Source organism: Natator depressus, chromosome 13 (assembly GCF_965152275.1).
Source record: "Natator depressus isolate rNatDep1 chromosome 13, rNatDep2.hap1, whole genome shotgun sequence".
Taxonomy (NCBI): Eukaryota; Metazoa; Chordata; order Testudines; family Cheloniidae; genus Natator; species Natator depressus.
This window is the reverse complement of record NC_134246.1, coordinates 8,906,675-8,929,809: the sequence shown is the minus strand read 5'-3', so window position 1 is coordinate 8,929,809 and position 23,135 is coordinate 8,906,675. Positions and strand designations below refer to the sequence as shown.

At 41.1% G+C, this 23,135-nt stretch overlaps 1 protein-coding gene across 3 annotated transcripts in view; it reads left to right on the top strand.

Annotated features, from left to right (window-relative positions):
- Positions 1-23,135, top strand: part of CDH4 (cadherin 4) — a 663,987-nt gene that overhangs the window by 598,746 nt on the left and 42,106 nt on the right. For all 3 annotated transcript variants that reach the window (XM_074969700.1, XM_074969701.1, XM_074969702.1), the window contains one exon: positions 15,480-15,665. In XM_074969700.1, coding sequence (XP_074825801.1) covers positions 15,480-15,665 — 186 coding nt within the window. The remainder of the gene's footprint in view (positions 1-15,479; positions 15,666-23,135) is intronic.

The window sequence follows — 23,135 nt, the reverse complement described above, 5'->3', positions numbered from 1 at the left end:
AAAGAGATATAAGTTTAATGATCCCATTATACACACATCCACAAACATCTGGTCTCCCTGATATATTTTCCTTACAAATAAAATCCTTTAATTTAAATCTAAATTTAGTGCCTTTTGGCTTGGTTATTTGTTTTTAGTATTTTTACTGCCTAATTATTCCTAGATTAGATATCCAAGGTATTAAAAACTGGCTGCCATTTTGCTCCAACAGTACTGATTCCTCACCACTCTACTGAGCTTGGGTTACTAAGAGACAGTTCGAGGCTCTATTTAGCCTGATTCTGCCCTGTATCTAATTAGAATCAGATAGACTGTTCCCTGTAAATGGGTCAGTCACACAGCAAAACCATCAAATGTAATCTTGAGATTGCGTGTGCGGTGGGGGGGCAAGATAATTTTATTTCTTTTCATTTATACCTGCTCTGTGGTTAAAAGAAGAATTAAAATGAGGTCATTAAACTTTCCTTGGAGACAAACCCCAGACCTCAGTGGTAATATGATTAATCAAATGTAAAAGTGAAGCTACCCTCAATGAATATAACTCATTTTTATAAAATATCTAATTACTGTAACGTAATCTGCTGCAGAAAAGAAAAGGGGAAAGAAATTAATTGCAATAACAATTCAGGAAGATAAAGTTTTTCTGAATTAGGTCTACGCAAGAAGCTAAATTGAGTTGATTAAGTAATTTTGGTTTCAGGAACACCCTTGATGGAAGTTAATAATAATGAATTTTTCAGACCTTAGAGTTGTAAATTGCCAAAAACCAGTGCATTTAAAATATGGAAATGACAAATTCATTACAGATTTCAATTCCCTGTTGCACCCGTCCCCTCCCCCCCCCCACAAAAAAAAGGCAGTAAAAAATGCTTGATTGATCTCTCTTAAATTGGACCCATGTATTTCTTGGTTTAAAATCAAGAATAATGCAACCATCTCTTTCTACACTAGAAAGCACAGTTTTGGCCAATTAGAGTTACAATGCCAGACAGGAGGTAGAGCCCATGGCACTATTCATTCCCTGCTTCACAACACATAAGTGGTTGAAATCCAAAAATTACAACATAACCCCAGTGAATGGATACATCCTAAATACATGCTCAGCCTTAGTTTACAACACTAAGACCTCTTCTGTCCTCTCAGTGCCTGTATGTAATTCCCATTAATGGGAATAAACTGCGTGCACATACCCTTAGTAACACCCAATAATCTGTCGGGGATGTTGGATATTCTAGCATGATGTTTTTTGTTGGCTCATGCAGCATATTTAATATTATCAACCTGCTCACTAAAGCTGTATATTGAAGTGAGCGTACACATTCTATATCACCACATCCGCTCTCTCATTATCTTGTCATAGCCCATTTGTCATGAGCCATTTCATTTGCAACATCTGGCTGTGTTACATCTCCTACTGTGATAGCTCATTTAATAGTGTCTCATCACAATTTTCCTTCTCCATTTAATATATATATGGGGTCTGGAGTAAGACACCATAAAACCATACCCTTGTAATATGCATTATGTAAAAATGTGGATGAAATGTCCAGAGTGTAAAAAAGATGCCAGTGCCAAAGTGCAATGAGATGTAACATTACCATTTGTTGCCGATAAAATGTCCACAATTAAATTAAATGATCTCCACTCTACCTACATTGAGTGGTAAGTCCTGAGGCAAAACACCAGTGCTCTCCATCCCACTGATGTGTATCTACTAGAGACCACTACCACAACCCGTGGTGTCTTCTTAGTTCTTTCTATCAAAAAATAGCTTTTGAGAAAGTTTCATTGAAGATAGAAAGCCAATATTTCCTGCTGGGTCTCAGACCTCCAAATCATGGGGATTTTCAAAAATAGGTATTTAGACCCCTGTTCAGCAAAGCATTTATTCACATGCTTAACTTTAGGTATGTGCTTAAATCACATTAACTTCATTGGAATTTAAGCATGTTTTAAAGTACTTTGCTGCGTGGGATGGAGTTATATGCTTAAAGTTAAGCATGTACTTTAATGTTTTGGGTGTAAATTGGCATGGCTCCTCTAAAGCATTAGAAAGAAGTCAGTTTACACCAACTGAGGATTTGGGCCTGAATCTGGACATGCAAAATACATAGCTACATTCTGCTGTACATTCAATTATCCATTTTGCATATGCACACTTATATTTTGTGTATGTGTAACTTAGACACCTGTTTTTAGAACCTTGACCCAAAGTGTTGGTGTGGCCTGGAAATTGGGGTGACAAATTAGGATTCTTAAAAATCTTAATTTCTTGAATGCCATATTATATTATTCTTCAGTAAATTTTGGACAACATTTTCAGCTGGTCTCTGATTTTGTGCATTCAGTGTTGTGTGTGCAAATGATGACTGCACAACTGGACACATTTTGAGAACACAAATAGTTGGGCCCTTAAATGCTCAAGTTGCTTATGCAAAACCTTTGTTTGCACACCAAAGAGATGCACAGGTTTTGTGCATATGTTCAACTGCATGTGTTAAGTTAGGCTCACCAAATCAAAAGACAGTTGTGAAACTTGCTCAATATATGCTACAACATTGATAGTTCATTAGACCATCAATGCAAGGGTGAGTAAGCTATTGACCTAAATGCAAATGCCTCTGAATGTTAGCAGGCTTTGTCAGAGTTAGAGAATGATTTTCAAATGGGGTCAACAACGCAGCACTTAATTCGATACTCCTTGTACTTCCAACTGTCATCGTTTTTTAAATCTTGCTTTGCAGTTTAGAGCAGAGCAGCTGAGATTTCAGATGTTTTCCTTCTAAACTGTCTCATTTGGTCAGTTTCAGGAGGACAGTATCAGCCTAATTTTCCTATTCAAAAATGCCATGCAGCCCTCACCTGGACCATTTTTTAAATCTACCTTCAGCATCAATCCATAATTAGGAATTTTGAAAAAGACTGTATCTCTTGTGGTTTTATGATGCATTGTTTTATATCCTTTATATTCCACCATGCCTGGCTCCTTTGCTTTGTAAACCAGGGCACCACACTAAAATGTGCTGTAGCATTATAGGCCTAGATTTGACACAACTGACAGAACAAATTCAGGGCAAACACCCATTTGTAATGGATTATTTTAGTAATTCTGATTTGAGTTTGAGAAATTTGGATGCATATAGTAAATCCATAGTCTTAAAGGGCTAAAAATGAATCTTCTCTTTCTGAAATATGCTAACTTCTTTGGCTGGGCTTTTTTAAAAAAAAAAAATTCTTCAACATCCTGTTGACTTAGTATTAAAATCTAACTGGCCTAAAAACAGTTGCTTCCAAGGGTTGCCATTATAAGCGGCTATATAGTCAGAATTCTGTTAAGCACATTTCAGTTATAAACTCTTCAGTGACATACTTAAATAAAATAACTTAGCAGAGGATTTAGTAGTGCTGTGACTTTTCTCTTATCAAATATTTCTAACTGTCCAGGGTGCCTTACCATTTCCCAATTGCAGTGGAAAGGGTCAGAACAGGTTAGGGTTAGGGTTAGGATTAGAAATGGAAAGGACTTTCAAAAGGTTTCACATGACTTTTTTAAGTATGCTAGAACTTTTCAAACTGTTCGGCTTTACGCAATAGTAAAGTAATCTAACTGCAAAAGAAAAAGTACCATTCTCCTGGCACCAAGCATCAGATACACGTACGCATACATGCACCCCTGACACCGCAAACACAGCCTTCCTCTCTTCTCTTTCTTTCCCATCTCTTCCAGTGTATCTGTGTGTCTCTCTCTCTCTTTCTCAGAAAAGACCCAGTCCTCCTCCTCCTTTTCTTTCTAGTCCTCTCTGTCTCTCTCATTCTCATTCCAAGGTCCATTCATTATTTGCCATTTATTTTATCTATTTAGTTATTCTTCACTATTCCACATTACTCTAAGTAGCCAGGCCTTCATGTTTACTATTGTTTTACCCACTCCATCATATTTGCCACTACTTCAAAACATTGACTTCATTTCCTTACGTTCATTTTATGTTTGCATTTTGCAGCTGGGCCTACATTTTTTTTCTGCTGCATGTTTTGTACTAAATTTTTTGTAGCAACAAGCAAATAGTGATAATCATCTTGGCACCGATTCAGGAAAAGGATGTGTTTAAGTCCCTTTAACATCAATGGGACCTAAGGACGTGCTTTACTTTTAGCTTGTGTTTAAGTGCCTTTCTTGAACAGTGATACTTTACTGAATTGGGGGCTCTATCTATAAACAGCAGATTTTATGGATTTTCCAGTCTAGTATTGCTGTACAGTTCCAATCATAAAAAAAAATCCCATATGTGAATTCTGAAACTAAGCTGGAAACAGCAGAGTCTTCCATTGCAGTGCGGAATATGGTTGAGAAGAAATCACCGTGCAGACTGATTGAGCCTTGCTACAGAGGAAACTTGTTATAAATCTCAATACTAGGATTATGGTGTAGATGAAAAATTCAGTTCTGGTACTCTTAAATGTCTTCCTTTCCCAAATAGCTGCCTTCAGATCCCAAAGGTACATGATTAGTTTTTATATGCCTTAAAATCTGAAAAAAAATAAATTAAAAACTCATTATGAGAAGTGGGCAGTTAATAAGAAAATCCTAAACTAGATTTATCAGCTTAAGGCCCTTCTTTATGAACCTTTATTAAATCTGCATGAATTAAAACAGCTTGTTCTATACAAATTTCACCAAGAAGTACTGAGTCAGATCTATGGGGTGCATTTCAGTGGCTTGTGGTTTGCACTGTATCACTGAATCTTTGTCTGTCACAGTGGGTTTATATTCTAAATGGGGAGGAAGGTTTTGTAAATTCTGAGTGAATGGAGCATATTGATTTGCCACTTTAAGGTATAGGGAAGAAGAATAAGGTTTTGGGCCTGTTAATTATGCATTCCAACAAATTAGTAGGTTTTATCAGGTTTAAAATTGATTTAATGTAGTTAAAGGAGGATTTTCATGTTAGACTTGTGTAAAAAGAAAGTTTGCCTACAAATGACCAAAGCCCCAGTTCAGGAAAGTATTTTACCATGTGCTTACCTTTAAGGACAAGAATAGTCCTATCGACTTCAGTGGGACGGCTTATATGCCTAAAGTTAAGTGTCTTCCTGAATTTGGGGGCCAGGGTCTGATCTCAGTTACAGCAAAGCAAAAGTTATTCAACTGAGTAACTACAATGGGAATCTCGCCCCAAAACATTCCTCTTCGATAATTTCTTTCACCATGGTCCTAAGCACATGGGAAGCCAAGTCTCAGGAAGGTAAGTGCTTTATATAAATAATAATGGCAGAATATGGATCTAATGCTGTATTTTGAAGAGCTTTGCTTAAACCGTCTGTTGCAAGGTGAAAGTCACATTAGCACTGCTCCTGAGTCCAGGAGGGTAAGATCATGCCACCACTACAGATGGAACTTTACAACCAGCTGTTACAGGGCTGGGTTATAACCCAGGCTGTTCTTAATTCTGTTGATTTTTTTTCTAGGGATGTAAAACCATTTTGGTTTCTCTTCTTTGAAATCAATGCGTTGTGAAACTCTGAGGAGGAAATTGCTGACTGAAGTGTTGCTGAGCCAGCTGATCCTTAGCATTGGTTTACAGTGTTTAATGCAATTCATTTCCAGGCTTCATATCTTGTCTTTTGCTTCTCAACAGCTTGATGGCTATCAGAGAGCTATAAGGCAATGCATTGTGGTGACAGAGAGACTAACCTGGACTGACCTGAATGTGTTTGTAAAATATGTGCTTTAATTCATGATGTTCTCAGGAGGCAGCTCTGGTCTAGGCAGCTGAGCACAGGACCTGAGTTCCAGTGCTGACATGACCACTATGTTCCTGTGTGACCTTGGGCAAGTCACAGCCTCTCTGTGCTTCAGATCAATGCAGGCTGTAGTATTTGCTACATTGCAAAGAAGTGTTATATCAGTGCAAAGAGTTATTGCTATTTTACTTTACTAGCAGAATTAAGCTTTGTAGGTTTCTGTAGCCAGTTCCAGTATTTTTAGCATCTATGCCCTTATTTAACAGATAGCATTATTAATGAAACCTGACAAATATTCATCAGAAATGCACCCGTTTCTTTTTCATGCCATTTGTTCCTCAGGCAAGAAACAAAGGTGGGTTAGACAAGAAGCAAATGGACTGTTCAAGAGCTTCTCATCTAAGCTTGAAAATAGAAGTCTCTGCTATCAGATCAGAATTTTAACGTACACTGTTTCCATTTGATCTTGAGATAAGATCTTTTATTGTTGAGTACAACCGTTGTTAAAGGTCATTGCTGCAAAGGCTACGTCATTTAGACTGGATGAGATCCCATTTTGGATAAATTCACAATTTTTCTTCCTAACAAGGTGATTGTATCAGGATTTGAATGTACAAGAGTGCCAGGTTACAGATTAAAGGCTTTTGTGTTCAAGAAGCCATACTCTGCCAGACTTCATGAGTTTCAGTGAGACATGAAAGTCCCCAAAGTCAAATAGGTTGATTAAAGTAGTACTTTATAGCCTTTTAAATACCGATAACACACAACTTTCCTCCATGGGGTTAATGTAGAATTTTCTTTCCTTGGCAAGACTGTGCGCCCTTCCAAGGACATAATTTTAATCTCTTTTTAAACCTTTCATACGAACATTGTTAAAAGCTCCTTTGTGTTATAAAGCATTTTTATGAAATGTATAAATTTATATGTGGGCTTCATTTCATATGATATATTTATCCAGAAATGGTTATCTTGCAGCAAAGCAGTGTCTCGGTGTCATCATTTTCGAAGCATCTTTTCATACTGTAAAAAGAATGTAACATCTTAAGGATGAAAAAAATAACTTTTGTTATGAGAAATGCAAAGCTTCTTTTAAAAAAAAGCCTTCCACCATTCTGTCCTCTTGTCTGTGAATCCTTGAGGAGTACTCTGGGAGTCATTGATGCAAGATTAAAACTAGACACAAGCTTGGCCCTCTTGTATGTAAGAGTCTGAGATTACATAGGTTCCATTTCTAGTGCTCAGAGCAAGGAGGATAGGATGTGCCATTCCTAAACGCACATTTCCTTCTTTCCAAGTTCTTAGTTTGAACTTATGTTTCCTTATCCAAAGAGCAAACCATGTTGTTTCAGTTAAATCTAGTTGTTACTTGAGATTAAGGAAAGCGACACTGGTAAGGAACAACAGTGAAGTCAACAGCTCTCAGCAAGTCTGAGATCAAAATGTCTCTGTTGCTGTCTCTGCCCACAGTAAGGGGTGGAGCTTAGAAACAGAAAGGTGCTATACTCAGACAACAAAGTCATCCCCACAGTCCAAGCTGCAAACACAAGGCAGCGTCAAACAGGGAATGCACCTGAACAATTGGAAGAAATGCTTGGCCCATTGGTGCTAGGCATATCGACATTCTAGGATCCTGCCAGCAAGCCCACTGTCTGAGTGAAAGAGAAATAGTAAAGATACCCTAAACATCTGTAAGTAAACAAATAAACCAACCTCTGACCAGTTTGCTTCTTGCCTAGGCTTTTTTTTCTCTTTAAATTCTGTTATTCACTGTTCTCTTTATTAGCCTTAAATCAAGACACATTTGTAAATAAACAAGATGGTAGCATGCAAACATAATGCCTTTAATAGAGCCTAGAACCTCACTCACAGGTTTCAGAGCTTTTCAGTCCGACAGGCATTTTAATAGCACCAAATGGTTAAGATACAGCTAGCACTTCCAGATCAGCCTTTAATAGTTGGTGAGCTACCAAATCCATGTTCCTGAACATCATTAAAACAATGCTGACTCCTGCAGATCATTAAAAAACATGTGGAGAGTAAATGTATCCAACCCAAGCAATTCATTTCATAATGGGATATGTGACAGCTGGGCCTAGTGACAATGGAGCAAAACTGCAAGTTGGCAAGAATGGTATTGGACTTTTGCAGATTATGTATTGGAAGGCATTTGCCACATGGCATATAACTAGTCTGATGTGTCATATGTACCCATGAAATGAATACTGAATTGATCCAAGTAAATACGCACAGAAGTGTAGTGCAATGTTGTTTGCGTGAGAGAGACTGTAAGAATGAACACAAAAAGGAAAGGGAGTTTGCTTATTGGTCACTTGATGATAGGATAGGCAGTAGGTATTCAGTGGGCTACTCTTCAGGAGAAGGGCTGTGGAGATAGGTAGCTAGAACACGATCAATGTTAGAAAGAGAACATATGCCACTAAGAAGGCCTTTAAGAAAATCTGATTAACATTTTAAAATTGCAATATCCGCCAGATTTACACACACAAAAAATACGATTTACATTACTTACCAGACTTGATCATCTTGTTCAAAATTTGGAGATTTAGGGCCAGATTCTGATTATGGCTACACCAGTGTAAATTTAGAGTAAATTTTGAAGCCATTTTGAGAGTTGCTCCAGATTTACACGGGCACAGAAATTGAGATCCAAATCTGCATAGAGACCAGATTAGATAGGATAACTTGTGAACCTAGTGCAGTCATCCATACAGCAAATGATATTGAAAATTAAAGGTCAGAGAACTGATGGCAAGGCTTAAGAAAACAGCAATTAGGCTGCTAGGAAGAGAAGCAAAATTACTGGTAGTAGAAATAGAAAGAAAAAAATAGAGGATTATTGATCTAAATATCCCACTGTCAGATAAAGAATACAATTTGGAGTTGTTTTACTTCTCTGGGCTTTTCTGAGATGTAGAAGACTTATTTAATCCTGAAAGTAAAAATGTAGGCGTATAAACATGGTATAGGAGCAGTCAATTAGCATGGCATTTGCTTGTTTCAGTGCTGAAACTGGGCAAAGAACTGTCAATTAATGATTTATAGGATAATCTCACCCTTTTTCCTTTATACAAATTGTCAACAAACTGCCGTTTCTATCAATTTATTTAATATTCAAAATTCTTTGCTAAATAGTTTTGTGCAAACAAAGTTCCACTTCTGGACTGATCATAAACTGTTCCCTGCGAGCGTTCCTATGAATATTAGGTACGTGTGATTCAATATTCAGGCTGTGTGGTTGGTCACCTAAATCATAGGGCATTGTTTCTGTGTGGATAGCCTAACCCTTCTAAACTGCTTCTACCCACAACTAGTTCTGTGTTGTAATTATGGTTAAAGATCAGAAATTCACTTTTTTACAAATATCCGTATGAACAAGTCTTTGCTATAACAAATCTTCATGAAGGGCAAAGAGAAAGAGGGGCTAACATGGAAGAAATGAAATTCCCTGTAGCAGTCACCAAAATGAACCTGAATAATTTCTCTTCCTATTCCTCCATCTCACATCAGCACACACTAGGAGTGGCTACAAGGAGCTGCTTGGTTTTGCTCCACTATGGTTGGCTCTACAGTTCAGACTAGATTTAGGAGATGCTGCAAAGTCATAAAGTCATCCTGTGAACTTTTCATTTCCCGGCTTCTTCCCCTTTTCTCCTTTGAGTGATGCTTGTACATACGTGCTGTCAAGTACTGAGCAAGACAAAAATAAACTCTAGGGTTAAATGACTTCAGCATAATTTGATGCAGCCTGGAAATCAAAATGAATTATTACCTTTCCAACACCATATGACTTCAGACAGGCCAACTCTAGAGGCCAGTGAGAGGATCTTTCACAATCATACCAGTATGAAAAAAAAATGGAACCTACATAACTTCAGATGAATAGGGCAGGTTTAAGAAATAATGGTAAATTGGCAGAGCACATATTTATCTCATAAAGTATGTTCAGACTGAATAACAATCAATTCCAAAATAACTAGCGAGAGAGAGATTAAAAAAGGACTAAGAAAATGAAAAGCTTCATAATGCAGCAACAGAAAATGAAGCAAAATAAATTACAGATGAATACAAGTAAATGTTACAATATTAGTGTAAGGGGACTGTTGCCCCCTTACTAACATTCAGTGGGGGTGTTTTAGTTGCTAGCTCCCAGTACAAAAAGGTGGAAGGGTCGATGGGGAATCAGGACCCTGAGACTGCCAGTCCGCAGGAACAATGGGGAGAGGCCAATGCTCCAGGTCAGCCTGAATGAGAGGGCGGGCAGGCTAATCAGGGAGTCAGGAGGCCGGTGAGGTCCCGTCCTCTGTGTGAGCTGGATTTGCCTGGATCAGACAGAGTGGGGCTGAGCTAAGGAGAAAGCAGGGGCCCAAGCTGAGCTGGGGAGCAGAGCTGTGCCAGATCCAGAGGGGCCAGAAAAGCAGCCCAGAGAGAGCAGACCCTGTCCTGGGAACAGAGCTGCAGCCCCAAAGCCAGAGGCACAGCCCAGAGAGAGCAGACTTGCCCTGGGAGCAGAGCTGCAGCAACCAGAGCCAGAGGGGCCAGAAAAGCAGCCCAGGAAGCAGGTCAGTGCTGCGGGCAGAGTCACAGAAGCAGCCTGCAGAGCAGACCTGTCCTGGGAGCAGAGCTGCAGCAACCAGAGCCAGAGGGGCCAAGAAGCAGCCCAGGGAGCTGGAGGCAGAGCAGCAGCAGCAGCACTGAGACCGAGTGGCGGAGCTGGGGCTGGAGCAGTCCGGAGCTGGGTGTGGTGAGCAGCTGGGGACAGCGAGGGGGACCCTGGGCAGCGGGCCCAGCACAGGGAGACGCCTCAGCCAAGAGGCTCTGCAGGCCAGGCTTGGATCGTAACCCAGACAGGGCGGGGGCGACACTGGGAAGAAGGGTCCTACCACTTAGAGCCTGAGAGCGTGTGGCCACCACCAGAGCGAGTGTCCAACCCACAGCATCCCTGCAGCACAGCCAGGGCCTGAGAGGAAGGCCTGGGACTTACAAGGAACAGACTGTGAACTGCCCCGACATTCCAGAGACACTGTTTGTGATGTTCCCTGCCACAGAGCGGGGTGATGTGTTTCCTTTCACCTTTCCCATTTTTCCTTATTCTTTTCAAAATTAATTGTTGATTAAATAACTTGCATGTGCTTTAAATTGTATGTAATGGTCAGTGGGTCAGAGAAGTGCCCGGTGCAGAGAGAGTACCCCAGAGTGGGGACACCCTAGCCCCTGTCCTAGGTGACCACAGCAGGGTTGGGGGTCGAGCCCCCCAGGAATCCTGGGCCCAGCCTTGTTGGAGTTACGAGGACTCTGCCAGACAGGAGAGTGAAAGGGGAGCCCTCAAGGGCAGGGAGGCCACTGGGTAAAGGAAGTGGGAGCGAGGACTCAGATCCTTTCGCTAGCCCACTTCACCGGGGTAGTACAGAAGCCAGGAAAGTTCCCCACAATAGTGGGACTATTCCCCTGCTTACATTAGGATTAAGTGAAGATATAGATGATGGTAAAATATCTTTAGCAATTAATATTTTATATGATTCCTGTGTGATGCCTGCTCATAACTGACACGAGATTTATATCAGACATGATGCTTCTGCAGAGCTGGATGAAACTCTGCCGTTTTGCTTTGTAGGAGGCCATGTGCATCCTTTTCTTTGATTTCAGTGCATGTGGGTTTGCACCTCTTGAATTTCAGGCATAAACAATCTCAAAATCAACCTCAGTCAAAATAGATGCGTGTCAACCTAGTTTCAAGTTAAAATCGTAAATGAGTCCAGGGCCAATTCAAACTGTACCTGGGTTCATTTGAAAGGCTCCCAAACCTTAGCTTTCAACACACCTAAACTGGGCATCAAGTTGGTCCTTACATCTAAAATGTAGGTGTGTTTCATGTGGTTTCAGGTTCCATAATGAAAGTTTTGAAGAGCTGTTTCATAACAATCAGCTCAAAAATAGTCTTACCTCATCTTCATACCTGCAAACAGAGATAATGCAAACCCCAGAACAAGAAGCAGCAGGCACTGGGAATGAGGGCCTGTTTTGATTCCCACAAGCATCCTTCTGGCTGAAACCTTGCTTCCTTATCGAGAAATCTCCATTTCTTTTTTGTTTGTAGTATGGTTCTTTCTGGTGGTGTTCTTCTGAAAGATGTATCTGTTAGAACACCAGGAAGGGGGTGGGGGAGGTCTGCAATTACCAATGTGAATACATTGGTGTTGCAGAGACTGTTCTCATGCACACTGTTGATTCACATTACATTATAATGTCCTGCCTCTATTCTCTTTTGGGCTGCAGTCCTTAGAAGGAGGTAACTGCTTGTAGAAACTAGCCTGGAAGAGGAGACCAAAGTTTTGTTGCTAAGAAAAACCAATTCCCTTCATAGGTTAAATAACAGGATCTCTGTAACTTTCCCATCGTGAATAAGTCTGAGTTGACTCATTTTACCTGTAGTCATAAAATGGCATTGGTGAGTGCATTTAGGGCCTGATCTTGCAAGTGCTGAGCTCTGTTGACTCCAATGTGTGCCAAACCATGCAGAGCACACCAGATTATGAAGCTCATGAGACAAGCTGGAATAGGGTGTCTGTTTTCCAAAAACATTTGTCTGCTAATTTCTGTACTCCTTTTACCTGACATTATAAAAATCACACTCATGATAAAGCAGCAAGTATAGGGCAGGCACTACGGTGTTGTTGTTCTTGTTTATTCCAGCACTTCTCTCTGGACCCCTCATTATTTTACAATGTTTGAATAGAGATACTCCTCTCTCTATTTGAAAATCCCTTGGACTCTTCGTTAAAGAAAACTTACTGCCTGGGGAAAGCACAGTAAAATATCGAACTGCTCATCATTCTCAGTTACTTCAGGATAGGGAGGAAATGATGTTAAATATGTTTGAGCCTCTCCAAACTCCCATCCGCCCGTTACCAGATGTAATTTAATTTCATTACTTAATTTTATTAAAGGCAAACAGAATTGTGCATACGTTACAGCACATGCTTACTTAAACAATGGAAGACTGTCAGATAGACCGGAGGGCTGAGGCCGTGGGTTACAATAAGTCCTGAGCCACAGCTGATAAAAAATTGATGTAAACTTCAAAGTGTTAAGTATCTTTCAGGATTCATTCCTCAGCTGGTGTAAGTTGGTATAGCTCTGTTGACTTCAGTGCAGCTACTCTGATCGACACGAGCTGGTCTGGCCCTGTATGCATAATGACCAGTTTCCATAATGATCCAGAAACCCCTGGATCTTGTGAAGAGTTGATTGCTTCCTCAGATGCTGTCCACTCCCAATGGCCTGAATGGACCAAATTCTGAAAGATGCTTAATACTTGCTGAGCATTGTGACTCCCACCCTTATGAAAACAGTCTTACAGAAAATAATAACCTTCCTGGGGGCTTCTTTAAAAAAAAGAAAACCCTAAACACATCCTAGAGAATGGATCAAAATAACCCTGAGACAGAATATTGTTCTCTCTTAAAGTCTAAGGACTTTTAGAGCTATTTCTATAAAATTATATTGGTTTCATCCCTATTAAATTCCATAGGATTTTTCCTTAAAGGACTGACTTTAGTGGAAGTCACAAAGGCTCAGCTCCTCTCAGGATGTAGCCCACTGGAAGTAAAGGATGTGCAATATCTTGCAGGATTTGGTCCACTGTTATAGCAAAAAATTCTATCAATGATTTGTTCTGAATGAGTTCATCCTACTTGGTCCCACAAAGAGTTAAATGAATAGCAGACCGAATTCTGAAGTCCGCAGTTATTTCTTGTACAGTCTTTACGCAAGCAAAACTCTTTCTAAAGACAATGGGATTTTAGCCTGAGTAAATAAAATGTGGGTGAGGGCTTTAAGTTTTGAGCGATAGGATAGATTAAATCTTTAAATTTCTCTTAATTCATGTGACTCACATGGGCTCAAGACAGGAATTGGCAGTGACCTGGGATAGGTACATTACTTAATTTAACATGCTTAGTTCCCTTGGAAATACAGCAAATATGATGCCTTGATTTTAACACAGTGCAGTCAACTGCCCAAGCAAACCAAAGGGCCATCAACTTGTCATCTCTGACTTGCAGTACAACATTAATCTAATCCAATGGGATATAACCATCACGGATTTAGCAAGAGATGATCCTGCCTAACTAATCTCCTTGAGTTCTTTTGAGCAGGTTTCAGACAAGAATGATAATAGAAGTGTGCACATGACATGATCTAATGGATTTTTCAAAAGGCTTTTGATAAATTTCGATGTGATATTCCCCTGCTTAAACTGAATGCTGCAGAGGTTCCAAATTGGGCATGAGAATACATAATGACCTGGCTACATAGTGGGAAACAAAGAGAAGTAGAGAAGCTATGATATATTTTGGAACTAGAATTAGTAAGTGGCATCCCACTGTTTTGCTCCACTACCTAACGGACGTAGGCAAAAATACCATCTGTATTTGCTAATGAAAACTTATTTAGGACAGGGGCATAAGTGAAAAGAAAGCAAAATGCCATTAAAGATATCACTAAAGGGCAAAACTACATTTAGATTGGCATATGGCAAATTAAAACTTTTTGCTGTCAGATGTGAAATGTTATATACTGGTGGTAAGTATATATAAACAAAAATGTTGAATGGTGTCAGACTAGAACAATGTTACTTTAAAGGGAATCTTCAGCTAAATAACAAAATAATTATTTGTTGTAATTAGCACACTTCTGCATAAATACATATCAAGAGCCAGATTTTCGAAAGTGTTCTGAGCCCACAATTGGGGCCTGAGTTTCAACTTCAGAACTGGGGCCAGCAGCTCCATTGTTTGCCCGGTGTTTAATTTGCCGTATACCCATCTAAGTGTTGATTCGCAATTGTTGTCAATAGAAGCTTCTGTCTGCTGGGCACGTTTGAAGATGTGGGCATTATTTAGGTGTCTAAGTGGAAGCTTTTGGGCCCTAAAGACAGGAAATATGAATTGTCAAGGGTCCTAGACCAGATATATGTTAAATCAAGGGTTTGAAAGCAGAAAATTGAGAGGAAGGCAGATAATGCATCATAATATGCATAAACTGGCTGTGGTTCATGAAAACAAATAATAGAATTAACCTATAAGAAAGGCTGATGCAAAAAATCACTAGAAAAATAGCAGGCAAAATCAAATCAAAAGCAGAAAAAAGAAAAATTAGGTAAAATCAAGCTATAAGATTGCATCATTTGAAAACTGAGTATCTGAAAATGTTTTACATTAAAGGGACACAGTAAAAGAATTTTAAAATCGCTTTGGTCTGATGTTTCATCTCCTATTGTCACAATTAACAGCTCCGATTACTATAACTGAACATGATTACTAAGGGGAGAAAGTCTCTTTTTTCCCCAATTTGCTTACTTTGCACATCTGACAACGCTTTAGCTGTTTCTTTTGGATAGTTAGTCAGTTTCACGGATTTGTTTGTGTAGGTCTTTCAGACAGCAATAGGGTGGGGAAAAACATTTAAAGAAAAGAAAATGGAATTTTTAAAATCACAAGTGCCAAAGGGACTCAGGGGCAGGTATAGTAACTGAGAATACTTTTAACTCTTATTTTACTACTAGTACCGTCTCTGAACACTGAGGTCCAGTTTCTCAGATGATGTAAATAAACATAGCTCCAGCGACTTCAAGGATGCTATGCCAATTTAAACCAGTTGGGATTTAGCCCTGCAGTCCTTAAGAACTCTTCATAACAGTTCCTGTTTTTTGACTGCAGTATTCCGGGGAGGTTCCTGAGAACAGAGTGGAAGTTGTGGTTGCAAATTTGACTGTGATGGACCGGGACCAGCCTCACTCCCCCAACTGGAACGCCGTGTACCGCATTATCAGTGGAGATCCTTCGGGTCATTTCACCATTCGGACGGATCCAGTTACCAATGAAGGCATGGTAACTGTGGTGAAGGTAGGTGACTTCAATGGGAGCCAAACTGAGTCAGCCTTTGTGACCCTCTAAGCTAATTACTCCCAGGAGGATTCCCAGAAGTCTGCCATTATTTCATGTCTTCTGTGCCTGGGAATGTCAGTGCTTGAATCTCCCTCTCTCTCTGTAGCACGTGACATGCATACTGTACTACAATCCACTAATTCTTGGTTCACCACCCTCTCATTCTTTGGCTGCGCCACCACATGCCCTCACAAACTTTTACATGATGAATGTAGGAAACAGTCTCTGAGCTGCACTTCAAGATACTATTCCTGTTTGTCTTCCCATTTTCTGGCTCCTAACTATAGTGGAGATTGGACTCTGTAGCCTTGCCCAGTCTGACGTATTCTAGAATTTGGAGTGCACCACGCTCCATCGACGGTTGGAGCACACCCATCTGCATGTGAGATGGGCAGCAGCACAAAACCTGGACACCTGATACCTTATGAAAGTACAGTGGGGGAAGGAGGATTGTCATCACAAGGAGGGATGTGGTTGCTGGTGGCAAAGAGGAAAGGGGAAGAAGTCCTCAGTAGCTGGTGCAGAGAAGATTTTATTCTAGTGGAGTTGTCTGAAAAGTTTGGGAGCTATTGCTTTACCGATACCAAACCATCAACACACTTGATGGGCCAGATATGCAGCTGGTGTAACTCAGAGCAGCTGCATTGACATTAATGGCTTTATACATATTTATACCAGCTGAGGATCTGACCCAAAGACTCCTTGAGAAACAGGTCCCCAGATATTCTTAACCTACAGTTTGTTGCTTTCAATATTGCGGCAGAAGTGGGAAGTGAGCAATGTGAATTTCAGAGCTCTGCCTCATCCACTGTCATCCAGTTTCTATAATGTCCTAAATGCGACAGCTTGGAGCCTGGAACCCTAGGAGTATTTGGAATGGGTATCAAATTCCATTTCCCTTCATCCCCTACCCCTCCAAAGGGCATGAGTTCAGTCTTCATTTGAGGGTTTGCTTCGCATTGACTTGCGTAAAACCAGCAACCCCAGACAGTGAATGCCTCTGCAGATATTAAATGCAGTCAGAACACAGCTACATTCATTCAACATTCAGTGAACCAGTTAGTAGATAAGATTCCTACGGATGTTCCCACTGACTCTCAAGAAAGCCAAAGAAGCATGAATAGACTGCTGTGATCTGAAGGAACTTGCCCTACATGTACCATGTGCGGCACCTGAAAAGATTTATTTATGCTGTCAAGAACAAAGCCTCTACCTTTTGAAAAGTGTGACCTTCTCTTAACAAAAAGTTTTAATAAATACACGGCAGCAGCAGCACTAAAGTGTAAAGAGCTGCACAATTAAAGAATGACTGTGGGTGAAAAAACACTCCCTCGTAGCTAACAAATTGCAGTCATTCTTAATACACACACTTCGACTATTAGGAAAAATGACATCAGTGAAATGCCATTCAGATTACCGTGGTAGGAATCTGCGAGCTTGTCCTGTTCTTTGCCCCTTAAGCTGTGTGTGTGTGTGTCTGCAAATGCCACTTTGCTGAAACTTTAAAGGAAGCATCATCTTACCTGCCAGATGGTATTTCAGCAGGGCTTTTTATTTACCTCTCTTATTACTCTCTAACGATGACTGACAGCCTTCTCTGCTGCAACATCAAAATACCTTTTCAGATTTGGTTGGGTTGGGGGTGGGGGGCTTTATTCTGCTTAAAAAACAAAAACTCAACATGGCAAAATGAAACAATTTAACATTTTTCCACCTCAGCAGCTGATCTGAAGTAGAAATGCCAACATTCATCAAATTTTCACTAAAAGAAAAAAAGCCCTTTATTCCTAATCTAGCAAAGCACAAAGTGTCATGACTGTAGTTTTCAAGCTGCATCAAAGTGAAAACCAGGGGATTTACATGATCATCCTTGCGACACCAGGACTTTTGCATAATGAGCCATCCCTTATTCAGAAATTGCAGGCAAAAAGCAGGACAGATTTGTCAAGATGCCACTGATGCCAATGTTGATTTTCCATTGCTATATAACCAATAGTGATCACAATGCAACGAATCACACCGAAAATCCTGTCGTGTCACACTGAGCTCAAAGCCTGAAGTTGCATAGAATGTCTTTAGTAGATAACCTCACCTGCTCCTTCTGTATATCCTAAGCTTCTCAGTCTTCCAGTCTGATAAGAAAAGGAGTACTTGTGGCACCTTAGAGACTAACAAATTTATTTGAGCATAAGCTTTTGTGAGCTCACGAAAGCTTATGCTCAGATAAATTTGTTAGTTTCTAAGGTGCCACAAGTCCTCCTTTTCTTTTTGCGGATACAGACTAACACGGCTGCTACTCTGAAACCTGTCAGTTTGATAAGAGTTTCTCAGTGCTCTTCAACAAGAGAGTGTGAGAGAAAACTGCCTCTGACTAAATGTTCCAGGTGGGGAAGGAAAGACTCTGGATTTCACCTTCTGCTTTGAAAACTGTTGAGCATTTTCAGTTAAGACAAAATATTTTACTGTTGGGGGATTGAGTGCAACCTGACCTCAGACCCCTCAGTGATCACTGCTTGTGGCATCTGTTGAGCAGGTCTTTCCCACCGCCCAGAACACATAGGCCCACAGACAGACTCTTGAGCTGCAGAAGTATGTCATTGATACGCTGCTTCACTGAGTGATCAGTCCACCAAAACGGGGCACAGCACAGGATTAAATGCAAGCGCACCCCCACGTTCAGGTGCGTGCCTTACATACACTGTTACGAAGCTATTCGTAATAGATTGAATAAACACTTTTTTTCTGCCGAGCACTAAGATTAGTTCGTTAATGCAGTTGTTTACCTGATTGGATTGCTGGCTCATCTTTTTGTCTGGCTGTTCTCTTTCCTTGATAGACAAGCAGGCATCTTTTCACATGTCCCAAGACCTAAAATATACATTCTACATATTATATCCTACAGCATCCGCGTGGTCACCTAAGTCACATTACATTGTTTCTACTCCCTGGTTGGACCAGTGAAACTTTTTAAACAAGAGAATAACAAATAGAGCCAGGTAGTGAACCTTTTACTCACAATGGTGAATAGTTAACCACATGCATGTCCCATTGAACTGAACAGGACTAATCACAGGTGCCAACTTTCTGATTTCCATGGGTGCTTGACCCCCGCTCCGCCCCAGTTCCTGCCCCCAATCCACTCCTCCCCCCCAATGCCCCACCCTTCTCTGCCTCTTCCCGCCCCCACTCTGCCCCTGTCTCTTCCTGCTCCATTCCACCCCCTCCCCTGAATACACCCGGCCCTCGCTCCGCCTCTTCCTAACCCTGCGCCTCTCCCTTCCCTCCAGCGCCTCCTGCGCTCTGCTAAACAGCTGATCAGCAACGAGCAGGAGGCTCTGGGCGGGAAGGGGAGGAGCTGATCAGCGGGGCCTGTTGATCGGTGCTCCAGCCCCGGAACACCCATGGAGTCAGTGTCTGTGGGACTAATTGTGTGAGTAAAAGAGTTCACGTCCTGGCCTACAGGAAGTAACAAATACAATGCAATAGGTGTATTCTTGCGAAGAACACTCGTCCTCCCCAAACATGTCTTTGTGCATGTTCGCAAACCAAACAGCCCTTCAGAACTCATATGAATGTCCATGAAGGCTGTTTCTGCAGCATTTAACCAGCTCTCAGCAAAACCACCTGTGCCCTACCAGTCTGATCACCAAAGGATACAGTTTCATTTTTGCTTTTCATATCATTACTGTGAGGGTGCAAGGCCCTTCTCTCCACTGCAAGCCTTGTAAATGGGGAGAGAATAACTTCCCACTCAGTCGAGACACAGCAGAGTCTGAACACGATCTCCAAGAGCAGCCGTGGATGCCCCGTGGCAGCCAGCTCACTAATGCAGTATTAAGTACTCTGCATGGAGATGCTTCCATTAATGATCTCACTCTTGGCATAACAATAGCATAAAGCAAATTTGTTCCCTTCAGTTAAAAGTATGTTGAGAAGAGAAGAACACATTGTAAGCCCTGTTTTAACCAGCTGTGCCTAGGTAACTTGAGCCACTTAGTAACTTGAGATCAGGAGGCTGATCTGTGCATCCCAAAACAAGATATCAGAGCCATATTTTTGAACAGCCTCAAATTTTGTGCACACAGCGGATAGTGCCTGCAAAAGTGGGCGCACCCCTCATACATTGATCCCAACTGCCTGATTGGCACATTTAAATACTGGTGTACACCCAGTGGGTGCAGACCCACTTTTGCGGTGGCAAGCAGTTGTCATGAAAATTAGAGGCTAAAACTGAAAATGATTTCTTGATTTAATACAACCAAAGTGGTGTGGCAAAATGAAGGAGAAGCATCCCAGGTGGCAGGTAACAGGGTAGCCCCATAAGTACCCCAGTCTGGCACATATAATAGTGTGTGTATGATCTCTCATTGGCATGTATGCTGATCTTCATTTGTGTTTTTCTGTGGGGTCAAAATGTAAGTATGCTTGCAAAAATGCTCAGGCTGAACGCCCAAATCACAGGCAAGTCAGGTTTGTCTGTGCGCATACATTTGTGCATGTTCAAATTCCTGATACGACGCACTGGTCGTGGTGCATGTGCAGCTAACGTGCACATAAATTGCTTGTGCTTTGAGACCTTTGGGCCTGGGTATCATAAATGTCATAGAGAGTTAAAGAATACATGCTTTCCTTTGCCCGTGGTTACATGGGTGCAACCCCAAACCGGGGCTGTTATATGTTCCACTGGAATAGAGAAGAACTGAATGCTGTTTAACCAAATGGGTGAGGGGGTGTAGGAGTCACTCTCACAAATTTGAGGTAAGTGTGGAAGTTCATAATCTAACTAATGAATGTCTGGGGACATAACCCAGTTTTGGATAAGAGAACTTCAGGGATAAAGGAGGTTCTAATGTAAATATCATTTATTATATTCATATGCTGTTAATTCTAGCTCACAAAGAGAAATGTAAATATAGGCGGGACTGGTAGCAGTATCTATTATTAAGGATGCCCAATAGCTCCCATTAGAAGACGCTGTTTTCAGTTGCTTATAACTTTCCCAAGTCTGAGAGGCTGAAATTTTCCATGCTGGATGTCTGCCTCAGGCTAAATTTGTTTGGAAATTTTCAGCCAAAACAGTTCAGCCATTTCTGAGAATAAGGCTTGGGAAAAATACATTGTTTTGACAATGTTAAAAATTTGGGGCGGGTGGGCTTTTTTTTGTTTTTTTTAAATAGTTGTAGCAACCCCATGCTTTGGAGAAGGGACTTGAAATTTGGCAGAGGACTGGCCTTTATGACAAGGATGTGCCTTTTGTCATCCCCCTGAAAATCTGTCCAAATTTGGCCACATTATAAACCTCTGAAAAATCACAGTTTGCATGTGCATAGAGACTTCTTGGCTATTAGAAGCTAAATTCCTTTCAGATTCCATCTGCACAGGGCATACGCCAGCCTGGGACTGAGCAGGACTTTCCCTGCAATGGCAGCTCTGGGCTGCTACGGTCTGTGCTCTGTCCAGGTCCAGATACCTGAACTGAGAGCAGGAAGCCTGTCTCTCCTGTGCTCTCAGTAACCTGCAGCGGAGCCCAGGCAATGTGGAGGAGGATGCTATTTGCCTGAAATGCAGAGGGAACAAGAGCTGGACCTGGGAGGGGAAGCAGATTGGGACAAGGAGCCCAAAGGGCAGGAGGGCAGAAACTGGAAATGGGAGTTGGGGTGGGGTGGAAGATTGGGACTGGCTGGGCAAGGAGACTTGGACTGAGAGCTGGAGGGAAGAGACAGATCAGAAGAGAAGCTGGGAGGAAAGGAACTGGCACTGGCTGGGTGAGGCGAGGACATTCTGGGCAAGGAGATTGGGATGAGAAATTTGAGGAGTGGAGACTGAGACTGGCTAGGTGAGGAGATTGGGACTAGGATGAGAAACCAAGGGTGGAAAAGAGATGGGACAAGGACAGGTTGGAGAGGATGAGGCAGAAGGGGTTATGCTCAGGGGAGGAATTGGCAGAAGAGACTATGCCTGCAATAGCACACTCACTTCCAGAACTCGGAATGGAACCGTATAGCCCAGACTCTCACTTTCCTCTGCTGTCAGCAAATATCCATGAAACTCATTGGCAAAGTGATGGAATTCTGAGATTTTTCAGTTTGCTTTTTTAAAAACCTAGGAAATTACACACAAAAACCTACATTAAAAAATTATTAATGCGGCAAAGTCAAGCACTCAGAAGACGGGAAATGCCTGAATTAAAGTTGCCTGCACAACCTTACATCACACCCCTCCCCTGTGTGTATGTGTTGTGGTTGTTTTTTAATTACGTGATCACATACTATTTTCCCACAGGACCCTTGCCTCATTCACTGCACAAGATGGACCTGTTTGCTCTGTAAATTCATTAGGATTTTGTAAAGAAAATTGTCTCATGATTAAGACAGTCGAATTCTACCCTGGAGAACTGGATTTTATCCCTATCTCAGCCACAGTGTTCCTATGTAATGCTGGGCAAGTCATCTAAACAAAACATTGCACAGGTGGTCGCTAATTGTGTATTATTCATTTTCTGGGCACTCAACTTGAGACCCTGATTTTTTTTTGCAGAAGTATTGAGCACTCTCAGTGGCCGCTGAAGTCAAAGGGACGTGTGCTTTAAACTTGTGAAATGCTATATAGTGCTCAGTACTCTTAAAAAACAGATTCTAGGCAGCTGAAATTGGGCACTCAAAATTGGTGAATACTTTTGACTTTAGTCCCTCTTTGATTTAGTTCCCCATGTGCAAAATGTGGATAATAATAACCCCTCCTTTCACAAAGGGTGTTGTGAAAATAAATTCATTAATATTTGTGAAGTACTCAAGATATAGTGACAACTACAAGAGAAAAGCCTCTGATGAAATTAATAATTCTGTCTTCAGAGTAAGGTTTGAACAAGGAGGGGGAAAAAAATATTGAATAGCTGCTCATTAATTGAGCACTATCTGTCTTGTTCACTGACTGAGACGAGGTCTTGTGGTAAAATACTATGTGATCATGTAATTAAAGACTGTGATAATGCAGACACACAAGGGGACTGAATTAAGATTGCTCGGGCAACCTTAATTCTGGAATTTCCTGTCTTTTGAGTGTTTGATTTTGCAATCTTAAATAATGTTCTTTTATTGTGTTTGTGTGTGTGTAATATATTATATGACTACACATACATCTCTTTCTCACGCACACATATATATAATAAAAGAAATACATGAGGAATCAGATTCTGCCTGAGACATATTCTCATCCAAGATGTTACATATTTCCAGGCTATTGCTCCTGCTGTTGGGCTAATCGATATGTAGCATTTTCAGTGACATGAAGATGGAAAGTGTTAGCCCAGTGTGAAGAATTGAGAACTGGAGGAACAAACCACTACGAGGTTTGTCCCGTCACATCTGATTAATGCTCACCCATTGCATACCCATTTGCCATCCATACACTCAGATAAACCATATGGTA